This window comes from Nuphar pumila, chromosome 11, assembly GCF_984573655.1.
Source record: "Nuphar pumila chromosome 11, dmNupPumi1.hap1.1, whole genome shotgun sequence".
NCBI classification, from domain to species: domain Eukaryota; kingdom Viridiplantae; phylum Streptophyta; class Magnoliopsida; order Nymphaeales; family Nymphaeaceae; genus Nuphar; species Nuphar pumila.
The window spans coordinates 89,395,832-89,422,284 of NC_143259.1; the positions used below are offsets into that span (position 1 = coordinate 89,395,832).

At 36.9% G+C, this 26,453-nt stretch overlaps 1 protein-coding gene across 5 annotated transcripts; it reads right to left on the reverse strand.

Moving 5' to 3' along the window:
* LOC149822472 (putative chromo domain-containing protein LHP1) lies at nt 1–25,890 on the reverse strand. 5 transcript variants are annotated; one of them, XM_089981560.1, is made up of 9 exons: nt 25,836–25,890; nt 25,133–25,584; nt 24,930–24,955; nt 24,736–24,822; nt 24,489–24,619; nt 23,780–24,401; nt 566–626; nt 360–469; nt 1–227 (listed from the first exon to the last, which is right to left on the reverse strand). In XM_089981560.1, exons 2-8 carry the CDS (start codon nt 25,415–25,417, stop codon nt 425–427), a joined length of 1,257 nt encoding a protein of 418 aa, XP_089837686.1. In that variant the 5' UTR covers nt 25,418–25,584; nt 25,836–25,890; the 3' UTR covers nt 1–227; nt 360–424. The 5 variants fall into 5 exon arrangements, with proteins under 5 accessions (XP_089837686.1, XP_089837683.1, XP_089837682.1 ...); XM_089981557.1 differs by having other exon boundaries at nt 1–247; nt 25,133–25,562; nt 25,836–25,887; XM_089981556.1 differs by having other exon boundaries at nt 25,133–25,562; nt 25,836–25,886.
* Nucleotides 25,891–26,453: the final 563 nt, after the last annotated feature.

Below are 26,453 nucleotides of genomic sequence, written 5' to 3' on the forward strand. Positions count from 1 at the left end.
AGAGAGACCAAAGTAGAATTGAAATGATCAAAATAGCCAAGGCCAAAGTAAACAAGGTCAAGCACTAGGTTCCATTCACAGTTTTTCTATCTGTAAGTTTTACACACATTTGAAGCCTCATTTTCCAATCCTACATACATCTGAAAAACAGAATTCTTAGCAAAGACACAGGGCAGCCTGACAGCAACATATCTTGTCCAAAAAGCTGAGATGATTCACCAGTATTCCTGCAACAATACAACAGGGACTACAAGAATATTCATGATGATTCAATGAGCTACAGAGCACTACCAAAGCATGACATAGGAATTGAATTAAACAAGCAACTTAACTACAATGTTTTAAATTAAATAGCCTACCGGTAGGAGCGGTGAACATTATCATCACTAAACTGCATTCACATATTTAGAAATTTCTTTGATGTTCATACAGGACTATAACGAAGATGCTGCTCATAAAAGCTAATCAACTGTCAAAACAAACACCGCAACAAGTTTCAGAAGAATGTTTTGTGCTAGCCCGAGCATAAGGAAGCAGACATAATAATACGAGATTTTGAGCTCACCAGCAGTGGATTGTTGGCCTTGAGAAACTCGTTATCCACCACCACTACTTTTCCATCGGATCTATCAATCAAGATCCATAACAATGACAGGACATAATAACACACTCAGAAACTTATCAAATGAGATAAGGTAGATATCCAAGGGGAAATTTTGAATTATTATAAAAGAAAATCATTTAGTTTGTCCAAAATGAAAATCAAAATGCAAGAATGTTTCTGAAAACATTTACAAGTCAATCGGTTAACCGATGACCCAACTGTCAATGGCAGCATGATACAAAGTTCAGTGCAATCCCTTGTAGAAAGTGCAACTAAAACATGAATAGATGAAAGATTTTAACTCTCAAATATTGCCACAATGCAATGAGTTTTGGTAATTAAGCTTCATTAAACAAGAAGCGGTTGTTTTGAGCATGACACCAGTACAATTCTTGATAGATAGATGGCATTGAAACAAGATACTAACGATCAGATATGAGATAAGCAAATGCTCGCCAATTGAAGATGCATTTCATAATATGATGGTAAGAACAACACTATCATATGGTGCTAATTGACAAGGAAAAACAAGAGATAAGGCAAGAGCAGGCATGTCAATGACAGTACATAATTACACAAGCAGATAACTTGTCAAATGAAACAAGACATATCCAAGAAGAAAAAATGAATTATTATAAAATAAAATAATTTAGTACATCTAAAGTCAAAATAAAAATGCATGAATGGTTCTAAAACATTTATAAAAATCAGACAACTAATAGCCACAACTGCCAATGCAGCATGATACAAAGTTCAGTGCAATCACTTGTAGAAAGCACAAAAGCAAGTACAGTACAACAACAACAACTACGCCTTCATCCCAAAACAATTGGGGTCGGCGATATGAACCAACAAAGAAAATCATTCTGGGTCTTCCACATGAATCCTTCTCCTCCAATCATTTTTATCCAATGCCATGTCTTCGGTGAGGTTCAAAGCATTCATATCCTTTCCTATCATCTCCATCCAAGTCTTCCTAGGCCTACCCCGACCTCTTTTAACTAATATATTTTCCCATTTCTCCATCCTACTAACTGGAGCATCATTAGGCCTTCGCCGAATATGTCCACACCACCGTAAGTGATTCTCTCTCATCTTATTTTCAATGGGTGCAACGCCTACCTTCTTACGTATCTCCTCGTTCCGAATCTTATCTTTTATTGTATTTCCACACATCCATCTAAACAAAAAGCAAGCAGAGTACAGATGAAAATTTTAAACTTTTAACATTTGCACCATTGAGATTAACAAAAGCAATTAATTATTCCTAGACCACATGGATACCCTTTCTGCAACTTGTGCTAGATAGAATGTGAAGCCAATCCGGCCTGGACACAGACATGAACTCGTATTTTTGAGCCAGATCTGGAACAAACTGAATTGGAAGCAGTACCAGGATATATTCATTAGGGTTGGGAATGGCATCAGCATGAGCCAGATCTAAATCTAGAGGATCCCTGAAAGCCAAACCCTGGTCCAGACTCTCACAAATGCAATTCATTTACATCTGACTCTGAGCGGGAGTAGTAGAAGAGAAAAGCATATGAAGAAAACAATAAAAAACAAGTAGATAATGAGTGGTATAAGATTCAAGAAACTAGAAATGGTCTGTGGAAAACATAGTGAATTGATTACTGTAAACCTTGTTCTTGAATTTAAATATTTTTCACTCACTCAAGTTCCCCACACCTATCATGAAACGTTAAAAACATGAAATTAGACTAGAATATAGCAAGGATGACACCAAAAGAAAATGTCAATTTTTTAGCTTTTAGCCTTTTTTACTTTTCAAGCCTGAAGTCCTGGTGTGCTCATCTTGATATCTGAATCACAGACCGATTTGGATTGAACAAAGTCCAACTAACACTGTACTAAGTAATACATTCTTAAGCTCTCATCTCCTTTCACAACTTCATTCCAGCTAGAACCTTATTTGGCAACACCAAGATTAATTACTTCTTGATCCGACTGAATTGTTCTAAGACAACTTATTATAGCAGAAAAAACTTCTCATAGATCGACCAACGATCAGTAACATGCTTGATATGTAGAAGTATGTTGCGATGATGATGTCAGCAAGTTCCGTTCCCAAAACTTTTTTTGTTGATATTAACAAAATTTACATTTTTAATAAACTTCCCCTTTGTAGAGGAACTAATTGTGCTTTTTGCAGTAGAAGGTGATAACATGATTAACATCTTCATGTTTGTGAATAGGCACCCTAGAACTGCACATGATTACAGTAGGGACATTGATCTGCTCTCTGTCCCTGTAGTTCAAATTCTAGCATGAAGAACGTCCTCCTGCAAAGATCAAAAAAGTAGTGCCAAAAAGCTTACTACCAACATCTTAGAACCAAGCTCACACTCACCACCAGTGAGCAGCGCTTGCGGGGGGTGTTAGACAAGGTCCAGATGGTTCAGATCCACATGAAGAGACAATAATGATAAAGATTCTTATGAAGTCTACTCCAAGGGCTCTACGAAGGATAATGACAAAGATTCGTGTGATAAAGATTCCAATAGGGCAAAGAGATATGAGTATTAGAGACTACTATAGCAATCTATCTCTTCTTGCTATCCTTAAACCCCAATGGAAAGGAAGTGCTATTGCTATGAAGCAAGAACAAATAAAGAGAGAGATTCTTTCAATTTATTCATGAGCTTAAGCCCGAATTTGAACAACTACGAGGATCCCTACCTCATAGGGCTTCAACTCCTCTTAGTGAAATTCTTGTCAACCTATGCCAAGAAAAAACACACTTGGCTCTAAAAAGGATATTAATGAAGTACATGCAGTATCTAAACCGAGTAATAATATGAGAACATATAAGCCTCCTCATTTTTAAAAAATAAAAATGGTAGTGGAAGAAAAAATGTGTGTCGTCGTTGTAATGAACCAGGGCATCTTAGACCCGATTGTCCTAAGAGAAAAGTGGCTTCCATTGGAGAGAACTCAAGCAACTCAAATGGAGATAAAAAAAGGGATGGAAATATCAAGGACTCCATTACACAACCTACAGAAGCATTTCAACAATTTGTGAGAAACAACTCTTCCACACCTTCTACTTCTGGTGTCGCGCTATCATTAACTCCCCGTATGTCTTCTTGGATTTTTTATTCGGGTGTTTCATTTCATATGACGCCAAATGCATCACTTTTAAACAAACCAAGTACTAATTATTTCAAATCTTTTGTTTCTACGGCCGATGGTACATCTTTGGATATTAAGGGAATAGGAACTCTTGAAACCACTTTAAGAAATAACAAAAAATTCTTTGTTCCAAAAATTAGAATTATTTCAAAACTTAATTTAAACTTTTTTTTCGGTTTCTCAAATATCCGATCTTTGTTGTAGTGTCTCTTTTTCATCGTAAAATTGTATGTGCAGGATATCCGGACTAAGAATCGGATTGGGCAAAGTCATAGAAGAGGAGACCTATACCATATGGATTTTTTGTCATTAGTATCTAAGTCTTTTTACAATCATGTTCAAACAAAAGATGTCACTTGGCACAAAAGACTTGGTCATCTTAGTCTCTCTAAGATGTATCTCTTTCCTCTTTTTGAGAAATTTTATAATGAAAAGGAGTTTATATGCAATGATTGCATCATTGAAAAAAAGCATTATCTCCCTTTTCAACATAGCAACTTCATTTCGAAAAGACCCTTTGAGTTAGTACATTCGGATGTACTGGGACCGGCACCCATCATATCTAAAGGAGGATATTCATATTATGTTGTCTTTATTGATGATTTCACTAGATATACTTGGGTTTACTTTCTCAAAAACAAATCTGACATTTTTTCTACTTTCAAAGAATTCCTTATTCTTATTCAAAATCAATTTCAACATAATATAGCTATCTTTAGATCCAACTCCGGAGAAAAATACATGTCAAAAGAATTTCAAAAATTTCTTAAATCAAATGGCATTATTTATCAAAGATCTTGTCCCAAAACTCCACAACAAAATGGCCTTGTCAAAAAAAACATAGACATCTTATTGAAACTACAATAACTCTTCTCATTTCTAAAAATGTTCCAAAAAAATTTTGGGCCGAAGTTGCTCTTTGCATAATATATCTTATAAATAAGATGCCATCCTCATCTTTAAAAAATGTTTCTCACTTTGAAAAATTATTTAAAATATCTTCGGATTTCAAAAGATTAAGAATCTTTGGTTGTAAATGTTTTGTTCTCTTTCATGGACAAGACAAACTCTCACCAAAGGCCCATGAATGTGCTTTTATTGGTTATGGTGAAAATAAAAAATATATAGGTGTTATGATGTTAAAAACAATAAACTTTATGTTTCAATAAATGTGACCTTTCTTAAAGATCAAAATGGATTTGAACATCAAAAACCCAAGGAAGATGTTGATTATTCGTTTTTATTTGACTTACTCCCTAGAGATGCCTCTAAAAAATCTAATGATACAATTTGGGATATTAAGATTTGTGATAATGAGAAAGTTTTTGATAACCATTCTCATCAAAGAGATGATTCTCCTAGTGAGAATCCTAATGATATTCATGTATATACTCGACGTGAGGGAAATGAGCATCAAAATGCTTTTGGCATATATTCACAAAAATCTCCCTTTAAATGATCAAGTTGAGGAATCCTTACCTCGACGATCCTCTAGAAGCATTAGACCTCCTCAAAAATTTGTATCATATGACTCCTTTTGCCCAAATTATAGATCTTGTCTAATAATGATCCATTCCGATCATGGGCCTTCCAACTTTAAAGAAGCCAAGCAATACTTTCATTAGATAGATGCCATGCACCTAAAATTAAAAACACTCCACATGGCCGACACTTGTAAAATTGTAACTATCCCTTTAAGAAAAAAAACTATTGGTTGTAGGTGGGTCTATAAAGTAAAGACTAAAAGTGATGGGTTATTAGAAAGGTATAAGGCTAGGTTAATTGCTAAGGGATATGCACAAGAATATGAAATTGATTACGAAGAAACATTTGCTCTAGTTGCAAGAATGACGAGTGTTAGAACTCTAATAGCCTTAGCATCAGTCAAATCATGGCCTATCTACCAACTAAATGTCAAGAATGTGTTTTTAAATGGAGATCTTTGTGAAAAAGTCTATATGGATCCTCCACCGGGTCTTGAAATTGAAAAAGGAAAAATACTTAAGCTTAATAAAGCTCTTTATGGTCTTAAACAAGACCTAAAAGCTAAGTATGACCGCTTCAGTAAAGTTGCTTTTGATAGTGAATTTACTTTACTGCACTTTTTGTTAAGATTGCAAGAGATCACATAGCTATCTTACTTTTGTATGTTGATGATATGACCATCACTGAGAATGATAAAAGCGACACTGAGTCCATTAAAACATTCTTAAAACAATTTTGATATGTCTAACCTTCGATTTTTAAAATATTTGTAGCTTAACACATAATTTGTATTTTATTACTGGGTTTCACACTTGTTCCTCGATCGATACTAGGAATCAACACCATCCATCGAAACATTAGAAATTAATATCTAATTTCGGGACATCAGAAAAATCAACATCCACTAACACCACTTTCTTGCTATATCAATAACTACAGTAGAATCAACACCACCACCCCAAGGCAAAGTGGTTGATTCTCCTTAAAACCGTGGCTGAGAGGTGAACCACCATATCAGGTTCAGGGGTACAATCGCACACGAAGTTTTAGTATCCTTATGGTCCCACATAATCGTCATGCAAGATTCTCATACTGTGAAAAAAACATCAAGGAAGAAATTAATTACATTGTTTGGTCTCTTTTACTTTTTAAATAATTTTAAGTTCCTTACACAAGAACCGTTTTGCAAATCAACATGCAAAACCAATTTCAGGCCCTGGCCCTTACAATTTAACAGTGCAATTAATTTTGGAAAACCATTAAATTTTCATAAATAAATTTTGTAATGCATAAATAAAATCAACAACAATTGAAGCAACACATGCCCCTGACCAAAACGGCCTGCAGTGGTTCATATCTGACCACCAACACATCTCAAAAGTGATTTATACATCTTTGCAAAATTTCATAACATGCAACAGACTCACGGATTCCAAACATGTTCACAATGCATGTTCAAAACATAAAATGAATGTACATTAAGCCAAGCACATATACATGCAAATAGATGCTTGCAGAACACATTATCATACAGTTATGCAAACATCAAATAAAATTTTACACAATTACAAGTTGATCAAATCAAAATTAGGTTTATGTATCATCTAAAAAAGAATGCATATATCAACCTTATTAACATAACCCATTTCATGTATTCAAACAACTATGCAAAAAATTTTACAAATCCAACAATTGGGGTTGATCCATGTACATGATCAAATCCATGTACATGATTAAATTCATGTACATGGGTCAACCAATGTTGTAAATACGCATTTTCAGCATGCTGGCTGATCCATGTAGATGATCATAATCATGTACATGGGTCGGTGAGACCATAAAAACCCCTGTACCAACTTGCTGGTTGATCCATGTACATGATGTACATGGGTCGGCCAAACCCAAAATTATGATCATCCTGTACCATGTGTCGGTTGATCCATGTACATGATTATGATCATCTACATGGGTCGGCCAGACCATCAAGCATGCACAACATGTTGGCTGCATATATACATCAATAAAACTAAAAACCTATAATAATATGCAGTGCATGAGCATGTAATTCAAAACATTGCATTCAGATGCATGAGCACATAATCGACTAAATCTGAATCAAGACCAAAAGAAATAGTTAGATGTATAGGCATATAGCTGGACAGGTCTGAACAAAAAACTGAAAAGACATGTACTCGGCAGATCTGGACCAGATCTGCCCGAGTATCCACTTGGAAGATCTGAACCAGATCTGCATGTTCAAATGCACAGCAGATCTAACCAGATATGCATGCATATACCCAACAGATCTGGACCAGATCTGCCAGAGTATCCACTCGGTAGATCCGAACAACATATCTGAACCAGATCTGCGCGAGCATATATACTTGGCAGATCTGAATAAAAACATATATTTCAAATGTCTAATTTCAGATATATGTGTATGCAGCTTATATAATCTGAAAATAGTAAAACCCATGATCGGATCTGAACATATATATATATATATGAGCAAAACAAATCTGAACCATATGATATTTTTATAAACATGATAAAAAAAATTCATCACATGGACTGAATGACAGGACTTTATATATATATATATATATATATATATATATATATATATATATATATATTCAGCATGTATGGCCCTAAAAAAATCGACAACATATATTCTGATATATGAATAGCAAGCTTGTCAAATCCAAAACTTTATGCATGCTTTTAGATGCAAATCTAATAAAATCAATACACCGAAATACATGTGCCTTTTTGCATGACCAAAAATCTGATGTACATATTCACAAATATATTCAATGGCATGAACAATAAAAATTACTAAATCTGATTATATGCATCATATGTATTTTTGCTATGCAAAAGACATGAAACAGAAAATCGATATGCCTATTTTGGGATGAAAACTCATCAAATCTGAATATGTATATGCATATACATATTTAGATGCATGAATCAATGAATCGATATTTATATTTTAAAATTTTTGATGCATAAAGGGAAATCATCATCCATAAAAAGGATAAATCTGCATATATATTTGACATTATGTATATATACACATAAAATCAGATTTCCTTCTTTATTTCCTCTAATACCTATACATAAATTGAGTTATACGTATTTCTTCCCGTAAGAACTTAGAGAGAAACCCGTACCTTGATCAAAGTTCGGAAAAAGATCGGAGAAATCAATGGATGTATGAAAAACTATTTTTTTTCTTCGTTTCTTCTCTCTCTCTCTCTCTCTCTCTCTCTCTCTCTCTCTCTCTCTCTCTCTAACACGAGTTCTAGAGAGAGGGAGAGACTAACCCTCTTTTATAATATTTTTATTATTTTATTTTATTTATTTAAGTAGTTTTAATCTAGAAGTTCTACTTCATGTAGAACTCAACGCTACCTTATAGATATTATCCCTTAAATTAATTATTTGATTTAATTATTTTATTTAATATTCTAAAGAATATTCCAAAGGGTGTCGCCTCCCTCTGGAAGACCTTTATGAGGTAGAGTTCTACCCCAGGTAGAACTCTGCTTCACTCAAATTAAATTTAAAGTTGATTTTAAAGTTTTAAATTGGCCATGGATAGATTTTGAATCCAGATCCACATAGATCCTACCTGGACCAGATCCTAGTCAATATGGATCTTGGATTGGGTCTAGATCCATATTAACTTGGATCAAACGGAGTAGATCCAATCCAGAAAAAGTCAAAAATAGAGGTGGGTCATTTTTGAAAAATGCAATTTTCAGGTCAACCGTAATCCGATTTCAAAAAAACAAGTCACCAACGTGATCATTATTCCGAGGCGGATCTAACGATGTTCATACCTGAATTTCGCTCAATTTTTGCTCGAATTTAAAAGTAAAAAGCCAAAAAAAAATTCTCAAATCATAATTAGCTCAACTAAGTCTTGTCAGTACTGATGTCTCCTATAAATTAACATAATCTTCCATTATTTTATCAATTTTAAATAAATATATAATTTAAAAATTATATCGATTTTAAAAATCATGAAAAAATACACGATATTACATTTATTGCTAAGTCTGGTTTGACTAACGAAAAGAAAGTGGAGACTCTAGAAGTAATCAATGCTAAAAGTCAATGATGGACCTCCTTTAGAAGATCTCACTCCTTATCGTCAATTAATCGGATCTCTAACATATTTGTCCATTACCAAGCCAGACATTGCTCATGCGGTACACAATGCAAGTCAGTTCTAGAATGTTCCTACTGCTATTCACATGATAGCTATCATGCAAATTATCATATATCTGAAGAACACTATAACAAAATGACTATTTTTGTCCTTTTCTTCATCTCCAAATTTAATTGCTTATATTGACACTGATTGGTGCAGAAACCCTAATGATCGTATTTCTACCACAGGTTATTATGTTTTTCTTGGAGAATCATTAATTTCTTAGAGACGTAAGAAGCAACAGAAGGTTTTTCTATTTTATACAGAAGCTAAGTGCAAGGCAATGGCCACTACTACAACTAAATTGGTTTGGTTAAGAAGTTTACTCAAAGATATAGGAGTTCTCATTTCTATTCCCTCGAAGCTATGTCGCGACAACAAAAGTGTCATCTACATTACTAGCAATCATACATTTCATGAACGAACAAAATACATTGAGATGGATTGTCATTATGTTCGAAATGAGTTTTTACAGGGCACTATTGAACTTCCATATGTCACTCCAGAATACCAGCTTCCGGATTTCTTTACCAAAGCTTTACCAATTCCTAGGTTTTTTTTTCTAAGCAAACTATCGATGGTCTCACCGTCAGTTTGAGGGAGGGTGTTAAAATATATGTATACCATATATATATTCACTATTTCTTTGTTACCTTTTGTAATGCCCACTAGGGGCAATTTAGTCTTTTTTATTATGTAAATATATTTTGCCTTTTTTATTTTTTATTTTTTTCTGTTTTTATTTTGTCATTTATGAAGGGGCAAGAGGGTCCAACCCATAGAGTCGTTGGGACCCTCCCTAGCGGTAGGCTCCCAACGACTCTATGGGAGCCCCCCTTGTCCCATAAAGTGTATAAAAAGGGGCCTTTTGTCCCCATCTCTTTAATGCTTTTTATATCATTTCAATACATTATTTTTTTATTTCAAGCTCTCTCTCACACATTGTGTGAGTTTGGTGCTTAGCTCTTTGTGGCTTATTGTATTTTTCCCATTAGAGGCTTACTGTTTTTGTGCTAGTGCATTCCTTGTAGTCACTTTGTGACATTGTTATTTGCACTAGTACTTCATTACACATGTAGCATAGTCTATATCATTATATAAGTAGGGCATAGCTAGCCTCTCATCATTGTACAGACATCTTCAAAAATATATTGCACTCCTGGCAAAACTCTGAAAAGAACAATTCTCTAACTATATCCCAATTCTTTTTTTTAAATATATCTGATGCAAACATCTACTTCAATGCATTTTGATGCAACACCATGCTCTGAACTATCAAAACATTTGTCGCAAACCTTGCCAATGCAAGACATATGACTTAACTTCATCGGAGAACCTCCTCATCATCTTTAGTATCCATGTACGATTGTAGATGAGTTTTGTGAACTTCTTGCATGTCTCAATCACATAAGAAATTTCATCCATCTCTTTGATGTCTCCAAGCATGATATCAGTATAATGTGTTACACATAAGCACCAAACAGAATTCTTATAGTGATCTTGGACAATCCTCTCAACAACCTTGGAGTTTGCTACATTCTCAATGGTGAACATTGGAGGGCCCAATGTAATATCTCACAATTTTTGCCTCTTATTTTAAATTTAATAATATAATATTTATTTAAATAATTATATTTTCGATGTCTGAAATTAAAACAATATATAATACATATATATTAATAAATAGTGGCTGACGTTAAAGTGGATCCTAATATGGATCTTGGACCCATTGCCAAGATCCATGATCCAGTTATGATATGGATCTTGGACCCGTTACCAAGATTCATGATCCAGTTGTGATATGGATCTTAGACCCATTGCCAAGATCCATGATCCAGTTATGATATGGATCTTGGACCTGCTGCCAAGATCCATAATCCATTTATGATAAGGTAAATTAATTTTAACTAAATCATATTAGTGATAATATAATAACAAAATAATATATATATATACATATAATAGATATAGACTATGTCACGGGGATTCGGCTAGCAGGGTGTCGCACCCGCGTCAACGCGACTCGACGCGGGTGCGGGTGCGGCACCGGGTGCGGTCAACCCGACCCTGGGTGCGTTGACCGCACCCAGGGTCATTTTTGTCCATTGTTTTTTGGATTTTTTTTTTTAAATTGCCCTATGAAATGGGTTGCGGAATTTAAAAAAAAAAATTGGGGTTGCTCAGCCCCCTATCGACCAACTCCTCACAAAGGAGAAGAAAAGGAGGGGAGGGTTTTTCACCTCGAAAGGCCACAGCAACGGGGCCGTCGGGGTTGCTCGCTGACGGCGGCGATCATCGGGAACCATGGCAACCATAGCAGAGAGGGGACAGCGACGGTGCTGTCGCCGGCAGCTGTAAACGTCAGGTGGCTGGAAGAAACGAGACCGCCGATGTAACAAGGAGAGAGGCTGAGTGGAAGGGGCGCCGACTTTCCCGGCGTAGGGGTTCTGGCGCAGCCGATCGCCAGTTAGGAGGTCGCCGCTGATGTCGCAGGTGGCCGCCGAGAGGTCTGCCGAACTCGGAGAGGGGGAGGCGAAGAGGCTCGGAGGTCGGCAATGACGAGGGACACAGGCGGCGAAGGTGGGGGATCACCGGAGCTTGGAGGTTGTCGTCGGCTTCGATCGCACAGGGGACGGAGAAGGGGGGTGCTTGCATCGTCGGGGGGTCTACCGGACTGAGAGAGGAGGCAAACAGGTGGCCGGCGGCGAGTCGCCGGCGCTCAGTGGCCGCAGGGAGGAGCGAGAGGAGAACAGGCGAGGAGAGAGAAGGGGCGAGGGTTTTTGCCCCTCGTTCGAGACACCTGCGTCTTTTAAAAGACGCAGGTTCTCGAGGCTTCGAGAACCCGGGTCCAGGTTAGGCTCGGGTCTGGTTCGGACCTGGATCCGGGCCCGACACAGTGGACCAACCCCCCCCCCCCCCGGAGTCTGACACTTTTTTTTTACGGGCATTACACATGGACCTTAACATACACATGGACCTTAACAGCTACCATACATTCATACATATACACTATACATGATATATAAATATTTTGCATTTTTGCCCCTGCCGCACCCCCGCACCCGGGTTTTTTGGAAGTGCCGAATCCCCGCACCCATGTGACATAGGATATAGATATAAGAGTCTTGGTCTAGATAGACTTCTATTTTCATAAGGAAATAGAAAGCTTTCTATTTCCAAAACAAAAGGGATGTCCCCTCTACGACATATGAGCCCTCTCTCTCAATACTGATTTTGAGAGAGAGAGAGAGAGGGCTGAACTGAGAAAATAAGGAGGGGGGCAGAATCATGAGAGAGAGAGACCTTCTCCAACGTCTCCTATTTTCGTGAATCAGCAAAAGCAATGTATGGGTTCTTTTTTCAGTAGGTAAGGGCCTAGCATGGGTTGAATCACATGGAGTTAAGAAGCAAACCTACCTCAATAGGGTTTTCGGTTTCAGCTGGCCTGGGAAGAATCGCAGACTATTTTGGATTTGGGTTTCACGGCAGTCTCCTATACTATGACCAGAACAAATCTTTTCAGCATATGAATATATGCTGTTAAGTTTTATGTTGCTGATAATGTTTTTCTACCTATGTAGGCTGTTGATGAGTGTGCTATTGATTAATTTGATTATTTCTCGGGTGAATGGGAAATCTTTATGGGTGATGTTAGGCCTAAAAACAGTATATATCTGATGTTGGTTGTTATTGAATCAGAATTCTGTACAGGTTACTGCTGTCATTAAAATATGTTTACATATAAGTTTGTGTATTATTGGATTGGTTTCACGTGAGATTTGATCAAGGTTGATTCTTGATCAAAGATTATGTTTGGATTAAAAGACTGGTGCTTATATGTATATGGACTGTGTGTTTCTTGGTAATGAATCCACGCTGGCTCAGAATCGAGACTAGTTGGATTGGATTCTATAGGATGTATAACTAAGCCTGCATCTTTTTCTGAATGGAGGTCAGCCTGTCTGATTAAGTGTAAGTTTTAGAAGCAATATTCTGAACAGTTTTAGCTCCCCTGATCAGCACATGTCTATGGACTGTTGATGGTACAGAAGTGGCAGATGATGATTCCTGGTTACTTTAGGCTGTTTATTTGTTTTAGTCTGGTCGGACTCAGGTATTAGTAACTATAAGGTAACTGACCTGCGTGAAGCATGACCCCACTATGTGTGTGGGTCTCAATCGCGAAAAACCGTTAATGGTTGCGATTTTTATTAGGTGCATGCCCAGTTTATGTGCCTGTCCAGACTTTAGTTTTTTTTTTGCAAGGATTAATGAATAAACCTCATTTTTAGTCTTTCCTAAAGAAGTGATGATGTTTAATATATGTTCCTAACAAATAACAGACCCTGATTTTTTTTTTATTGAATTCAATGATTGTGGTGCAAGATAAACCCGAAATTGTGATAACCATGTTAAAAACACAAATATACTTGTAACACATGTATATGTTACACGAATAAGAGGCCTAAATACAGGTCAAATCTGAGTTTACATTTTGTAGCCACAGTCTAAACCTAACCTAAACAATCTTGATTTTATAACACATGTAAATCTGGGATTTTAATAAACGAAAATCAAAGTTGTGGTGAATGGTTAAAACGGTTTTCAAACTAGTTATTGACTCGTTTCTGTTAAAATGTATCTCCGAAAATCCTTGTTGTAAATATAAATATATATATTTATATACTCAGAAATACATATACATATAATGTATTAAATGTATATGTATCTCTATATATATATATAAATATATATATTTATATACTTTTTAAATTTCTTATCCAAAAGGGGTATTATTGTAATCTTGTGCATATTCCATTTGGAATATGTTGTATTTTTCTTTTTATTTTCATTTTGTAATTCTTTTTATTTTTTCATTTTTATTTTTACTTTTTATTAAAGGTGCATTGGGGGTCCCCCAATAGAGTCGTTGGGGGGGGGGGGGGGGGCAACGGTCACAAATGTGACCGTTGGGGGCTCCCCAACGACTCCTTTGGAGCCCCCCTTTTTGCACCTCTTGGCTCTTGTATAAATAGGGGTGTTCCCCCTTGTAATTCTTAAGCTTGAGAGTCTCAAGCATTTGCTCTTTTTTATGAAACACATGCATTATTGCATGTTTATTATTTTTACGCTTTTTGCGTATTTTGTTCAAGTGTTGTGAGAGTGTCTTCGTGCACTTCTTTTATAAAGTATTTGTACTTGTATGCATATCGTCTCTTCATAGACAATTTCACATGGTATCAGAGCAAGGTTGGTGATAGAGGATTGTGGGATTCTCTTCTTTTCAAGTGCCTCGAAAAGCGTGCCTTCGGATTTTTGAAGGTTGGAGTGGTGGATCTTGCTTCTCAAATATTTTAGAAGGATCTTGCTCAAACTTGCATTTGAAATTTAGTATTGGTACGCCATTTCTCTCTTTCTCTTTACTTCATAATGGGCGAAAAGGAGTCTCATTTTACTCTTGGCTTCAAATTAAATGGATCCAACTATCATATTTGGGCCGAAAACATGGAGGCTCACATAAAAGGAAAGGAGCTATGGGGTTATGTGCAAGGTACAATTCCGGAACCGGAACCCAAGATAACGGTGGTAAAAGGAAGTGAAATCAAGATTCTTGAAGGAGAAGAAAGGGTTAAAGCTCTTGAAGAGTACTCTAAGAAGCACGATGAATAAAAAATGAAGAATTTCAAGATTCTTTCTTGGTTCTTTTCATCTGTTGAGACTAAGATTAATGTCAACATCATTAAGTTCAAAAAAGCATCGGAAGCTTGGCATTATCTTGAGAAAATGTATACATCGAGGGATCTATCTCATAAGTATTATCTTCAAAAGAAGGCTCTCTCTCTCACTCAAGGCGAAATGACTATTAGGGAATATTTTGCCGATCTCTCCTCAATTTGGGATGAGTTTGCCATGCTTGAACCAAAATGGAGTGGAGAGGCAATTGAACTACGCCACAAGCAACTTGAAAAAGATCGATTCTTCAATTTTTTGAATGGGCTAAGGCCCGAATTTGAGCAAATAAGGTCTTCTCTTCTATCCTCATTTACTCCTCCCTCTCTTGAAGATGTACTCACCAAATTAAGTGGTGAGGAGACTCGTATGAGTTTATGTAAACAAAGATCAAGTGTTCTTGTGGTTCCTTGTAATCATGAAGAAAGCAATGAGGTCAATGTCGTATCAAGACCCGGGAACAATGTTAAAACCTATCGTCCCTCTCATTTTAAACCACAAAATCAAGGTGAGAATGGTGGCCAAAGAGGAAAAAGGGACTATAGCAAAGTTATTTGTCATTTTTATAAAGAACCCAGACATATCAAACCCATATGTCCCAAATGGAAAAAACTTCTCGCTATGGCTACCACCGGTGTACCACAAAAGGAGGAGGCATCATCAAGTGGGTCACTCTCTTTAAATCAAATAGTGGAAGCCCTTCAACCTCTCCTCAAAGGAGCTACCTCCGGTGCCGCCATGTCTACTTCATCTTTTCTAGGTAAAGTCTCTTGGCTTTTGGACTCTGGTGCATCTTTCATATGTCCCCAAACATGTTTTCACATTCCGATTACTCAAAAAATGTTTCTCCCTCTTTTGTTTCCACTGCGGATGGAACCTCCCTTGAAATTAAAGGAATAGGTAATTTTGAAACTCAAGATTTTTTTATTCCAAAAATTAGATTTATACCTAAACTAAACTTAAACCTTCTCTCTGTTTCTCAACTCTGGGACCATGGTTGCGATATTAAATTCTCTTGTGATAAATGTTTTATACAGGATCGCCGGTCCGGGAAATTGATTGGGAAAAGCTTTAGAAAAGGAGACTTATACTATATGAAATCTCTTCAAGTTCCAAAATCTTTTTGTAATGTGGCCCAAAACAAAGATATAAATGTATGGCACAAGAGACTTGGTCATCCTAATATCACCAAGTTGTCTTATTTACATTTTGCAAAAGACCTATGTAAAAGTTTTTTTTCTTGTAATGATTGTATTCTCGGAAAAATGCAAAGTTTACCTTTTGATCAAAGAACTATGTTCTCTTCTAAAACTTTCGAAATTGTTCATTCGGATGTTTGGGGACCCGCACATGTTGCTTCAAAAGGAGGTTTTTCTTATTATGTCATTTTTGTGGATGATTTTTCCAGATATTCATGGATTTATTTCCTTAAGTTCAAACATGAAGTTTTTTCGTGTTTTAAAACCTTTCATTCAATGATCAAAAATCAATTCAACAGTAATATAAAGATTTTTAGAAGTGATTCTGGAGGGGAATATTTTTCCAATCAATTTAAAGTATATCTTGAGGATCATGGAATTGTTCACCAAAGGTGTTGTCCTAAAACTCCTCAACAGAATGGGTTGGCCGAAAGAAAACATAGGCACATCATTGAGACCACTAGGACCCTTCTTATTTCTCAAAACATTCCTAAAAAACTTTTGGGCAGAAACAACTCTTGCTTCTGTTTATCTGATTAATCGGTTACCATCTAGAATATTAGGAAAAATATCCCCTTTTGAGATTTTATATAAGATTGAACCTGATTATAGTAGGTTACGTGTTTTTGGGTGTAAGTGTTTTATTCTTACGGATAAGAATGACAAACTCTCTCCCAAAGCTATCTCTTGTGCCTTTCTTGGATATTCCGAAACTCAGAAAGGGTTTCGTTGTTATGATCTTCGAGATGATAAGTTATATGTCTCTAGAAATGTAACTTTTTTAGAAAATGAAAGTGACTTTGAAAAAAATGTGCCTCAACAAGAAAATTTTGATTATTCATTCCTTTTTGACTTATTGTCTGGCAATGATGATATACCTAGTGATGATGATGTATCATCAAACCATGATGAGGAAAATGATGGTGATGTTGGTGAACATAACTCATTCAATGAACAAGAAAGTAGAATTTCAAGTGATCCCATAACCTACTCCCGTAGAAATCAAGACACCTTTAGAAGTGCTATGGACCAATATAGTGAGCTTGTTCCTACCCTCGATCACCGAAGATCTGAAAGGAATAGGAGACCTCCAACTCGTTTTGTTTCTTTTGATTCTTTCTCACCCCGATATAGGGCTTGTCTTAGTGCCATTCACTCTTATTTTGAACCAAGGAATTTTGAAGAAGCTAAAAAATGTATAGAATGGCAAGAAGCTATGCAAAATGAACTTAATGCCCTTAAAAGGGCTGAAACTTGGGATTTCCAAACTCTACCCATAGGAAAGAAAACTATAGGTTGTCGATGGGTTTTTAAGGTTAAAACTAAGAGCGACGGATCCTTGGAAAGGTATAAAGCTCGCTTAGTTGCGAAAGGGTATGGCCAAGAGTATGGAATTGATTATGAAGAAACTTTTGCTCCTGTAGCCCGAATGGTTACAGTCAGATGTCTTATTACTATTGCATCTATTAAAAATTGGAATATCTTTCAAATGGATGTGAAAAATGCTTTTTTAAATGGTAATCTTAACGAAGAAGTATATATGGATGCTCCACCAAGCATGGAGATCCCTAAAGATAAAGCTCTTCGTCTTCAAAAGGCCCTCTATGGTTTGAAACAGGCCCCCAAAGCCTGGTATGACAGATTTACTAGTGTAATGCTGGAAAATGGTTTCTCCTCATGTTATACTGACACTTCTCTATTTACTAGAAAATCTAATGCAGGGATTGTGATATTATTACTCTATGTTGATGACATGTTAATTACAGGTGATGATGTTCAAGGAATCAAGGGTATTAAGTCCGTCTTGACTTCAAAATTTGAGATGTCAGACTTGGGTTTTCTAACATATTTTCTTGGAATTGAGGTTGCCTATTCGCAACGTGGTTATTTTCTATCATAGTCTAAACTTGCTTGCAAGATTATTGACAGGTCAGAAATTTCTGATGACAAAGTATGCAAAACTCCTGAAGTTGTGGGAGCAAAAATGAAGATTGACGACGGTGTTCCTCTAACCGATCCTACTCCTTACAGGCAGTTGGTAGGTTCTTTAATGTATCTTAGCATTACTCGACCTGACTTGTCACATGCTATACACATCGCCAGTCAGTTTCAGCACGCTCCTACAACCGTTCATATGAGTGTTGTGCTTCGCATCATCAGATATTTGAAGGGTATTGTGAATAAGGGAGTATTTTTATCTTTTTCTTCTTAATTGAAATTACTTGCTTATACTGACTCAGATTGGGGAGGTGACCCTAGTAACCGTCACTCCACCACTGGTTTTTGTGTTTTCTTAGGTGAGTCTTTGATCTCATGGCGATGTAAGAAGCAACAGAAGGTCTCTCTATCATCTACTGAAGCCGAATATAGAGCCATGGCATCTACCACCATGGAAATTGTATGGATTCGACGCCTTTTGGAAGATATGGGAGTGTTTATCAGAGAACCAACAAAGCTATGTTGTGACAATAAAAGTGCAATTTATATTGCCAAGAACCACACTTTTCACGAGCGAACAAAGCATATAGAGATGGACTGCCATTATGTCAGAGAAGAATACTTGAAGAAGGTCATTGATCTACCATACATGACGTCTGAGTATCAACTTGCAAACTTCTTCACAAAAGCTCTATGTTCGCCTAGATTTTATTTCCTTCTTGACAAACTTGTGGTTATCGCACCGTAAGTTTGAGGGGGGGTGTTAAAATGTATCTCCGAAAATCCTTGTTGTAAATATAAATATATATATTTATATACTTAGAAATACATATACATATAATGTATTATATGTATATGTATCTCTATATATATAAATATACATATTTATATACTTTTTTAATTTCTTATCCAAAAAGGGTATTATTGTAATCTTGCACATATTCCATTTGGAATATGTTGTATTTTTCTTTTTATTTTCATTTTTATTTTTACTTTTTATTAAAGGTGCATTGGGGGTCCCCCAATAGAGTCGTTGGGGGGGGGGGGCAATGGTCACAAAAGTGACCGTTGGGGGCTCCCCAACGACTCCTTTGGAGCCCCCCTTTTTGCACCTCTTGGCTCTTGTATAAATAGGGGTGTTCCCCCTTGTAATTCTTAAGCTTGAGAGTCTCAAGCATTTGCTCTTTTTTATGAAACACATGCATTATTGCATGTTTATTATTTTTACGCTTTTTGCGTATTTTGTTCAAGTGTTATGAGAGTGTCTTCGTACACTTCTTTTATAAAGTATTTGTGCTTGTATGCATATTGTCTCTTCATAGACAATTTCACAGTTTCAATATTTGTTTCTCTTATGCACATCTGATTCTTGTGAATTAAGTTGGATAGGTATTTTTAAAATCTGATTTCTATTGAAGTTGTGAAATCTGGTCAGTTATAGATATTTAATTGAATCTGAACTTAATAAGTGCTGAATTTGGTCGGTCACAAAAAAGTTTGAATTTTAGGCTAATGTGATAAATATGATGGGTTTAATAAAATTTGCATTCATTCACTAGCCATGAATATACTTTGATGTCATGTCTTGTACACTATGAATACTAAATTGTATTCGTCTATGAGTGATGGATTTTCACTGAAAAAATTTGTAATGCTATTTAAATTACATTAAATTATGTAGTGGTTATGTGTGAACCACAAATGACCCTTTGGAGGCTAGAAGCATGTGTTGTTCATGAAGTAGTAAGTTGTAAATGTATTGCAAAATTTGGTTGTATTGTTTTTTAATTAATTACACTATTGAAATTGATAGGGCAAGGGCTCGAATTTGTTATTGCATGTTGATTTGCATAACTGTTATTGTGTAAAGAACTCTTAATTAATTAAGAATGGTAAAAGAAACCACACAGTGTAATAATTTTTCTCTTTTACCGACTCTCTAAAATGGTGAGAACTTTAGATGGCGATCATGGAAGACTGAGAAGATACTAAACGTCGTGTGCTTTATTTTTCTTAAGAACTCGATGTGTGGTTCATGTTTTCGGCTACGGTTTTGTAGGAAACTCTGGCCACTTTGCCTGAGGGTGATGTTGTTAGATTCAGTTGCAGATATTGGTATACCGAGAAAGTGGTGTGAATGGATGTTGATTTTTTTGTCGCCTCAGTATTAGGTGATGATTTCTGACGTCGGTCGAGGAACATGTGTAGAACTCAGTAAATAAAATACAAATTGTATGTTAAGATATTACTAAGAAATACCTTGAACCTCAAAAATTTGACCCATTTTGAGTATTTGTGGCTTTTATATAAGTGAGAACTTAATTGTGTGCATTAAGTAATGACATGCATGCAAAAGCAATACTGATAATTAAAGTTAAAAAGTCATGCATTCTTAAATGTTCAATTTAACATAAGATGATTGATTGTTTTAATTGAACTGCTTATATTGCAAGTCTGTTATGAAAATGTGATGTTTGTAGAGCTCTCTTAAACTTGTGTTTGATTTGATTTATGTTAATTTTCTTCCTGTTGGATTTCGAGAAGGTCTCGTACGAAAACTTTGGTTATTACCTTGTTTTTAAAACTTTTTTTAGGTACTGAGGCACAATGATGGAAGGATCAGCTTGTTGGAGGGAGCGAGGCTTATGTTTTTGGTAGCCCGGAGTCTGACAGAGTTGAGAGTTTTGTTTTGAAAACTTGTTAAACCCTAAATAGGGATTATTCTATTAAATTCAATTCAATATAAATTCATTATTTTATTTATTCTATGTGTAGAATTATTGTTAGGTTGCGTATATTAAATTTGTAATATGTCTCAGATCCTTAAGATATCTTTCCACAATGTTTTCAAATTATTTATTCATTTGAAAAAAAAAATCTGCAAAATTTTCGAGAGTCAGTTTAGGGTTGTTACACCCAACTTCCGAAAATATATGGGCCAAATCATCTGTTGTCTTTTGTCCAACATATAGATAGACTTTCAAACTTAATTTCCTTTGGGCAAAAGACTGAAAACTTTACCAAATTTCTTTCTTTGTTGTTTGTCCATCCATCTGCCACAATGGCGCAGTGTTTGTAGTCTTCTAAGACTCTCTGAACTCACCATACTAGTGCTTCATTTGTGCAACTACTTGCTTCAGAATTTTGCCCCTCAATGTGTGATTAAGAAGACATCTTACAACCAAACCCTATGTTGGTAATGGCACAAGCCATGGCCAGAAAGCGAAAAGAATTTGCTGCATTGAATAGCGTGCAAGCATCATAAAATAAGTACCCAACTATTAAGTATGTTTGTCCGGTCATTTGTTTATAAGCCATCACAAATATATGTATTACATCTCAGGTACATGAGGTCGTCTTAAGCTGAAAATAACTATCAATCCCATGCCCTCGCTTATAAATCCTCTTTCTGAAGTTACTCCTCCCCTCCTCTCCCTAGTGGTAATTGGTGGTACACTACTGGTGCCATCATTAATGGTTACAACCATGTCTTTGCCCCTAGTGCTGAAGAATTTGCACATCTTCCTCTTCAAGGCACTGACACTTGCTCCAACATGATCGTTCGCCTCAAAGGTCCCATACTCGTCAAGAAGCAGTTCATCTATGGTTGTGATATGTTCCAACCTCCAATTTCTGTTGCTTCCTTTTGTTTTTTTGCTTTTTTATTTTCTTTCTCTGATTCTCCTGAAGCAGCTCATTCAACCGTCACTTCACAACTTTTAAGAACCTTCTAGAGATCATGACGCAACATTTAGTCTAGTGCCAACCAAATGGTGCTTCATTAAAAAAAAAAACCTCCAAGAATCTCATTCTCACAATGCTTGCATCAGTTAACCAACCAATTCCTGTCATACATTGGAATACAATGCTCCCAAGCTAGTTCTCTTCAAGGAAAATCATTTCCCCAATATGTATATAGCAAAAGCCCCTTTAGAAAAGGTAGATTCAACCCTTTATCTCATATTTTTTAGCTTTAAGACCCTTGTTCACCCTCAAAATTGAAGATCCTTGCATAAAACTTCGAGCTCAAACCATGCAGATCTCTCACAAAACACGTCCTTAGGGCTCGATTTGAGGAAAATTGTATGCAAAAACATTTTCTCAATGTCTATTTTGAGTAGATCTCACAAGAAAACAATCTCTAGGACTTGATTTTAGGCAAATCCACAAAATTTTTGGGTGATTTGATCCATAAACATTAAGAAAAAGTGTATTTCAAGTTTTGAATGTGAAAATGGGGTCAAAATGACCTTTAACTCCCCCCAAACCAAAAAAAAGTCAGTTGTCATATGATACAGTACGATACAAACTTGTATCATGCAATACAAGTTGATACGACCTGATAAACCTTTTAAAGTGACTTTTTACTAAATCATATCGGTTAATGAATATACAATACAATTTTTACAACATTGGACCATAGTTGTGTTGTTGTTCGCAATGTAAAACTTCATGAGTTTTACATTGGCTATGGTGCAGCAAGGGGCACACAGACTGGATATCAACTTCTCAAGTCTTGAAAACCTTTAACTTGAATGCCTTAAGCCAGCCCACCTAATCAAGTGTTTTTTAGGTTTAAGACCCTTGTTCACCCTCAAAATTGAAGATCCTTGCATAAAACTTCGAGCTCAAACCATGCAGATCTCTCACAAAACACGTCCTTAGGGCTCGATTTGAGGAAAAATTTATGCAAAAACACTTTTTCAATGTCTATTTTGAGTAGATCTCGCAAGAAAACAATCTCTAGGACTTGATTTTAGGCAAATCTACAAAATGTTTGGGTGATTTGATCCATAAACATTAAGAAAGTGCATTTCAAGTTTTGAATGTGAAAATGGGATCAAAATGACCTTTACCTTCCCCCCAACCAAAAAAAGGTCAGTTGTAGTGTGACACAGTACGATACAAACTCGTATTATGTGATACAAGTTGATACGACCCGATAAACCTTTTAAAGTGACTTTTTTACTAAATTGTATCGGTTAATGAATATACAATACGATTTTTACAACATTCGACCATAGTTGTGTTGTTTGCAATGTACAACTCCATGAGTTTCACATTGGCTTTGGTGCAGCAAGGGGCAAACACACCGGATATCAACTTCTCAAGTCTTGACATCCTTTAACTTGAATGCCTTAAGCCAGCCCACCTAATCAAGTGTGTGGAGCACTTGTCGGCTGCGAATTTGGCAACTTTCAATGCAATAAACCATAAGCCAAGTAATTGCATCTCAGACCTAGGACACCTCAGATAAACCTTTCATGATAGAACCGATTTCACAAACACAGTCAATGAGTCAACCCATGAATATGAAGCATTTGGTTATGCTTAACTGAAGTATATGCATCACAGTGTAGCATAATGCCACTACAAGACATGACACAGTAGAATATCTGGGCAATGCAAGGGAACAAAGGAAAGAAATTAAGTATATCCTATCCATACCTCAATGCCCTGAATGATACAGCAACTTCCTGGATGTTGTTGGTCGTTGAAGTGGTGTAACTAATGGCCTTAATAATTTGAGTGATTGAACTCGAGAGCTCTATATCCTTCATAGTGTCGATTCCTTCATCTTCCATGGATTCAGTAGGTGGAACGCCATCTTTATCCACGCAAGGATCAGCCACATGTCTCCAGTTGGATTCTTTCTGTTCAACACAAGGAGGATCTTGTTTGAACCTCCTAACATTGCTTGACTTTCGCCTTTTAGCACCTGTGAATCGATTGTTTTGTCCATCTTGCAAGTTGAGCCTATTGGTGGAACCATCATCCAGATTGATCAGAGGCAGAGAGCTACCAATATCTTGGAAGTGGATTGAAATACCAGCAGCACTTCCCTCTTCCTTAGAATTTTCAGTACCCTTAACGACCTGCTCTCCACCGGTCTCTCGCTTCTCGTCACCCTTCTTAACAGTACTATTATCAGTATCAACCCCGCAGAAAGGATTGCCAGAATCGCCATCAGCATCGGTGATTCTCGTCGAAGTAGACACGGGCTCCTCGCCTTCCTCCTCTTTCGCCGTAACATCCGATTGTGCCTCCTCGTCCTCTTCCTCCTGTACCCCTGAGTCACGAGCAAGACCATCAACAACATCAGCAGACAATGCCGGAGGATTATTACCCTCTGTAGCAGATTCAGCGTGGTCGTCACCTTCAACTGATTCTTCATCGTTTTCCACAGACCTGCCACTGGCAGGGGAATGAAAGGCAAAAGGCACTGTTCTTCTTTTCTTGGAGGAAAAGTGAGTTTTCCTTCTGCGCTTCCGGCTGGATTGGGAAGACCTAACAATTGACAACATCCCCAAAAACAGGACATGATTGGCTCATAACTTAAGCCATGAAAAACACCCCCACACGCACACGCACACACGCACACGCGCACAGGGAGTAAAACGAACCGCTCTTCGAAAGCCTCGAGTACGTCACGGCAATTCTGAAGGTTCTCGACTGGTTCCCACGTATTCGCCGCCTCCGGCCATCCCCGCCTTGAGAAAGAGGAGCAAAACGGCAAAACATAGAGAACCCACTTATTTGCCAAAGAAGAAGAAACCAACAGAGCAAAATTCACACAAGAATAAGAAGGAACTTGTACCATTTTATGAGGTACTGGACCTGACCCTGTAAAAATAAATAAGCAAACCCGCAAAAAAAGGAAAAGCTGATTCAGCCAAAGGAAAATCAACCCAACAAAACAAGGTAAAACCAACCCAACAAAACAAGGTAACTCTCTCTCTCTCTCTCTCTCTCTCTCTCTCTCTCTCTCTCTCTCTACTTTGATTTGTTGATACCCAATACCTTTCGCGTCCGCTTCTTCCGAACGTCTTCGATTTCGTAGAACCCATCGTCGAGTTTGGGTCGCTCCAAGGGGCGCTGGGCCTCCTGCACTTCCTCATCAGCATCGGCGTAGTCCTCTTCCTCGGGAGGGTTCTCCTCTTCTTCTTCTTCTTCTTCTTCTTCTTCTTCTTCTTCTTCTTCTTTTCCGTTCTCCTCCACCATCTTCTCCTTACCTTTGTCTTGCTTCTTCGATTGCGTCGATTCCGGAGTGGTCGCTGTTGAGGCCTTCTTCTTCGACTGCTTCATGGCTGCTCTCTCTCTCTCTCTCTCAAACTGCAAGAACCTGACCGACGAATGCACACAGATCGAAGCAGATGGCGTGGCACCTTCCGAATTTTTTTCTTTCTTCGCTATTTCACCCCAAATTGACGCCCAGCTTTTCCTACTGTTCCTGTGTCACAAAGACAACGAAACTGACACGGAATGTTGTTCATATTGCATAGAAGAAGACACACCTAAACGAAGGAGAGTATCTTGCGAGATAATTTTCGCTCATGTTTGCAATTTCCCGTGATTCTTAGATTTTCTCAAGATCTTTATTGTAAATCTCAATTAGTGAAACATGAAAAAAGCACAATTTTTTTTTGGATAGAGAATGTTGGGGTTGATCAGTCCCTACCAGTTATACAACCATATACCATTGGAATTTGAACTTGCAACTTACCAACACATGGTGACCTGCACTAACTTCTCTTCCCAAACAAACAAAGCCCCGTTTGTAGAAAAGCTCTTGTGATTATGATTGTCATAATTTAAGGACAAAACCCCTATCACCGAACCCACATTGACTGAGCTTCAGTTGGCAAAACTCTTGAGGTACCCCTGCCCCCCTAAGAATACATCAACTTTGACCTTACCACAAGATGTCATCCATGGGTTTTGAATTAGTGATGTCCCATCAATTTAGTAACATTAGCCCTTTGGTCATTATGCTGGCCATATGTGATTGTTCTAAATCTTGTGAAAGTTAGTTACAAGGTTGACCTTGTGACCAACCATGACAACTTCTACTTTCTATGATCAAACCAATTTTGTCTCTCCTACGTTCATGACAAGTTTCAGCTTTTTAGTTCTAAATTGCCTGGTCATAGGTTCGACCATATAAAGAACAAAATGTGTCTGACTTGGTTTCAATCTAGGCATTACTATTAGGCATAATTAGATCTTGCTTGATCATAATCAGAAAAAAACTGATACTAAATTTGGGTTCAATTAGTAAATCGAACATGTCTTGGCATATAAACGGGTCAGATTATCCTATCAAATTCAAATTTGTATGCAT

Excerpts from the sequence above, each read along its gene's own strand:
- LOC149822472 (XM_089981557.1), bottom strand. Across the intron at positions 24,823-24,929 it reads GTCCAGTACCTCATAAAATG|GCGGGGATGGCCGGAGGCGG; the intron begins GTACAAGTTCCT and ends CTCTTTCTCAAG. Across the intron at positions 24,402-24,488 it reads CGATGAAGAATCAGTTGAAG|GGGTACAGGAGGAAGAGGAC; the intron begins GTGACGACCACG and ends CTCGTGACTCAG.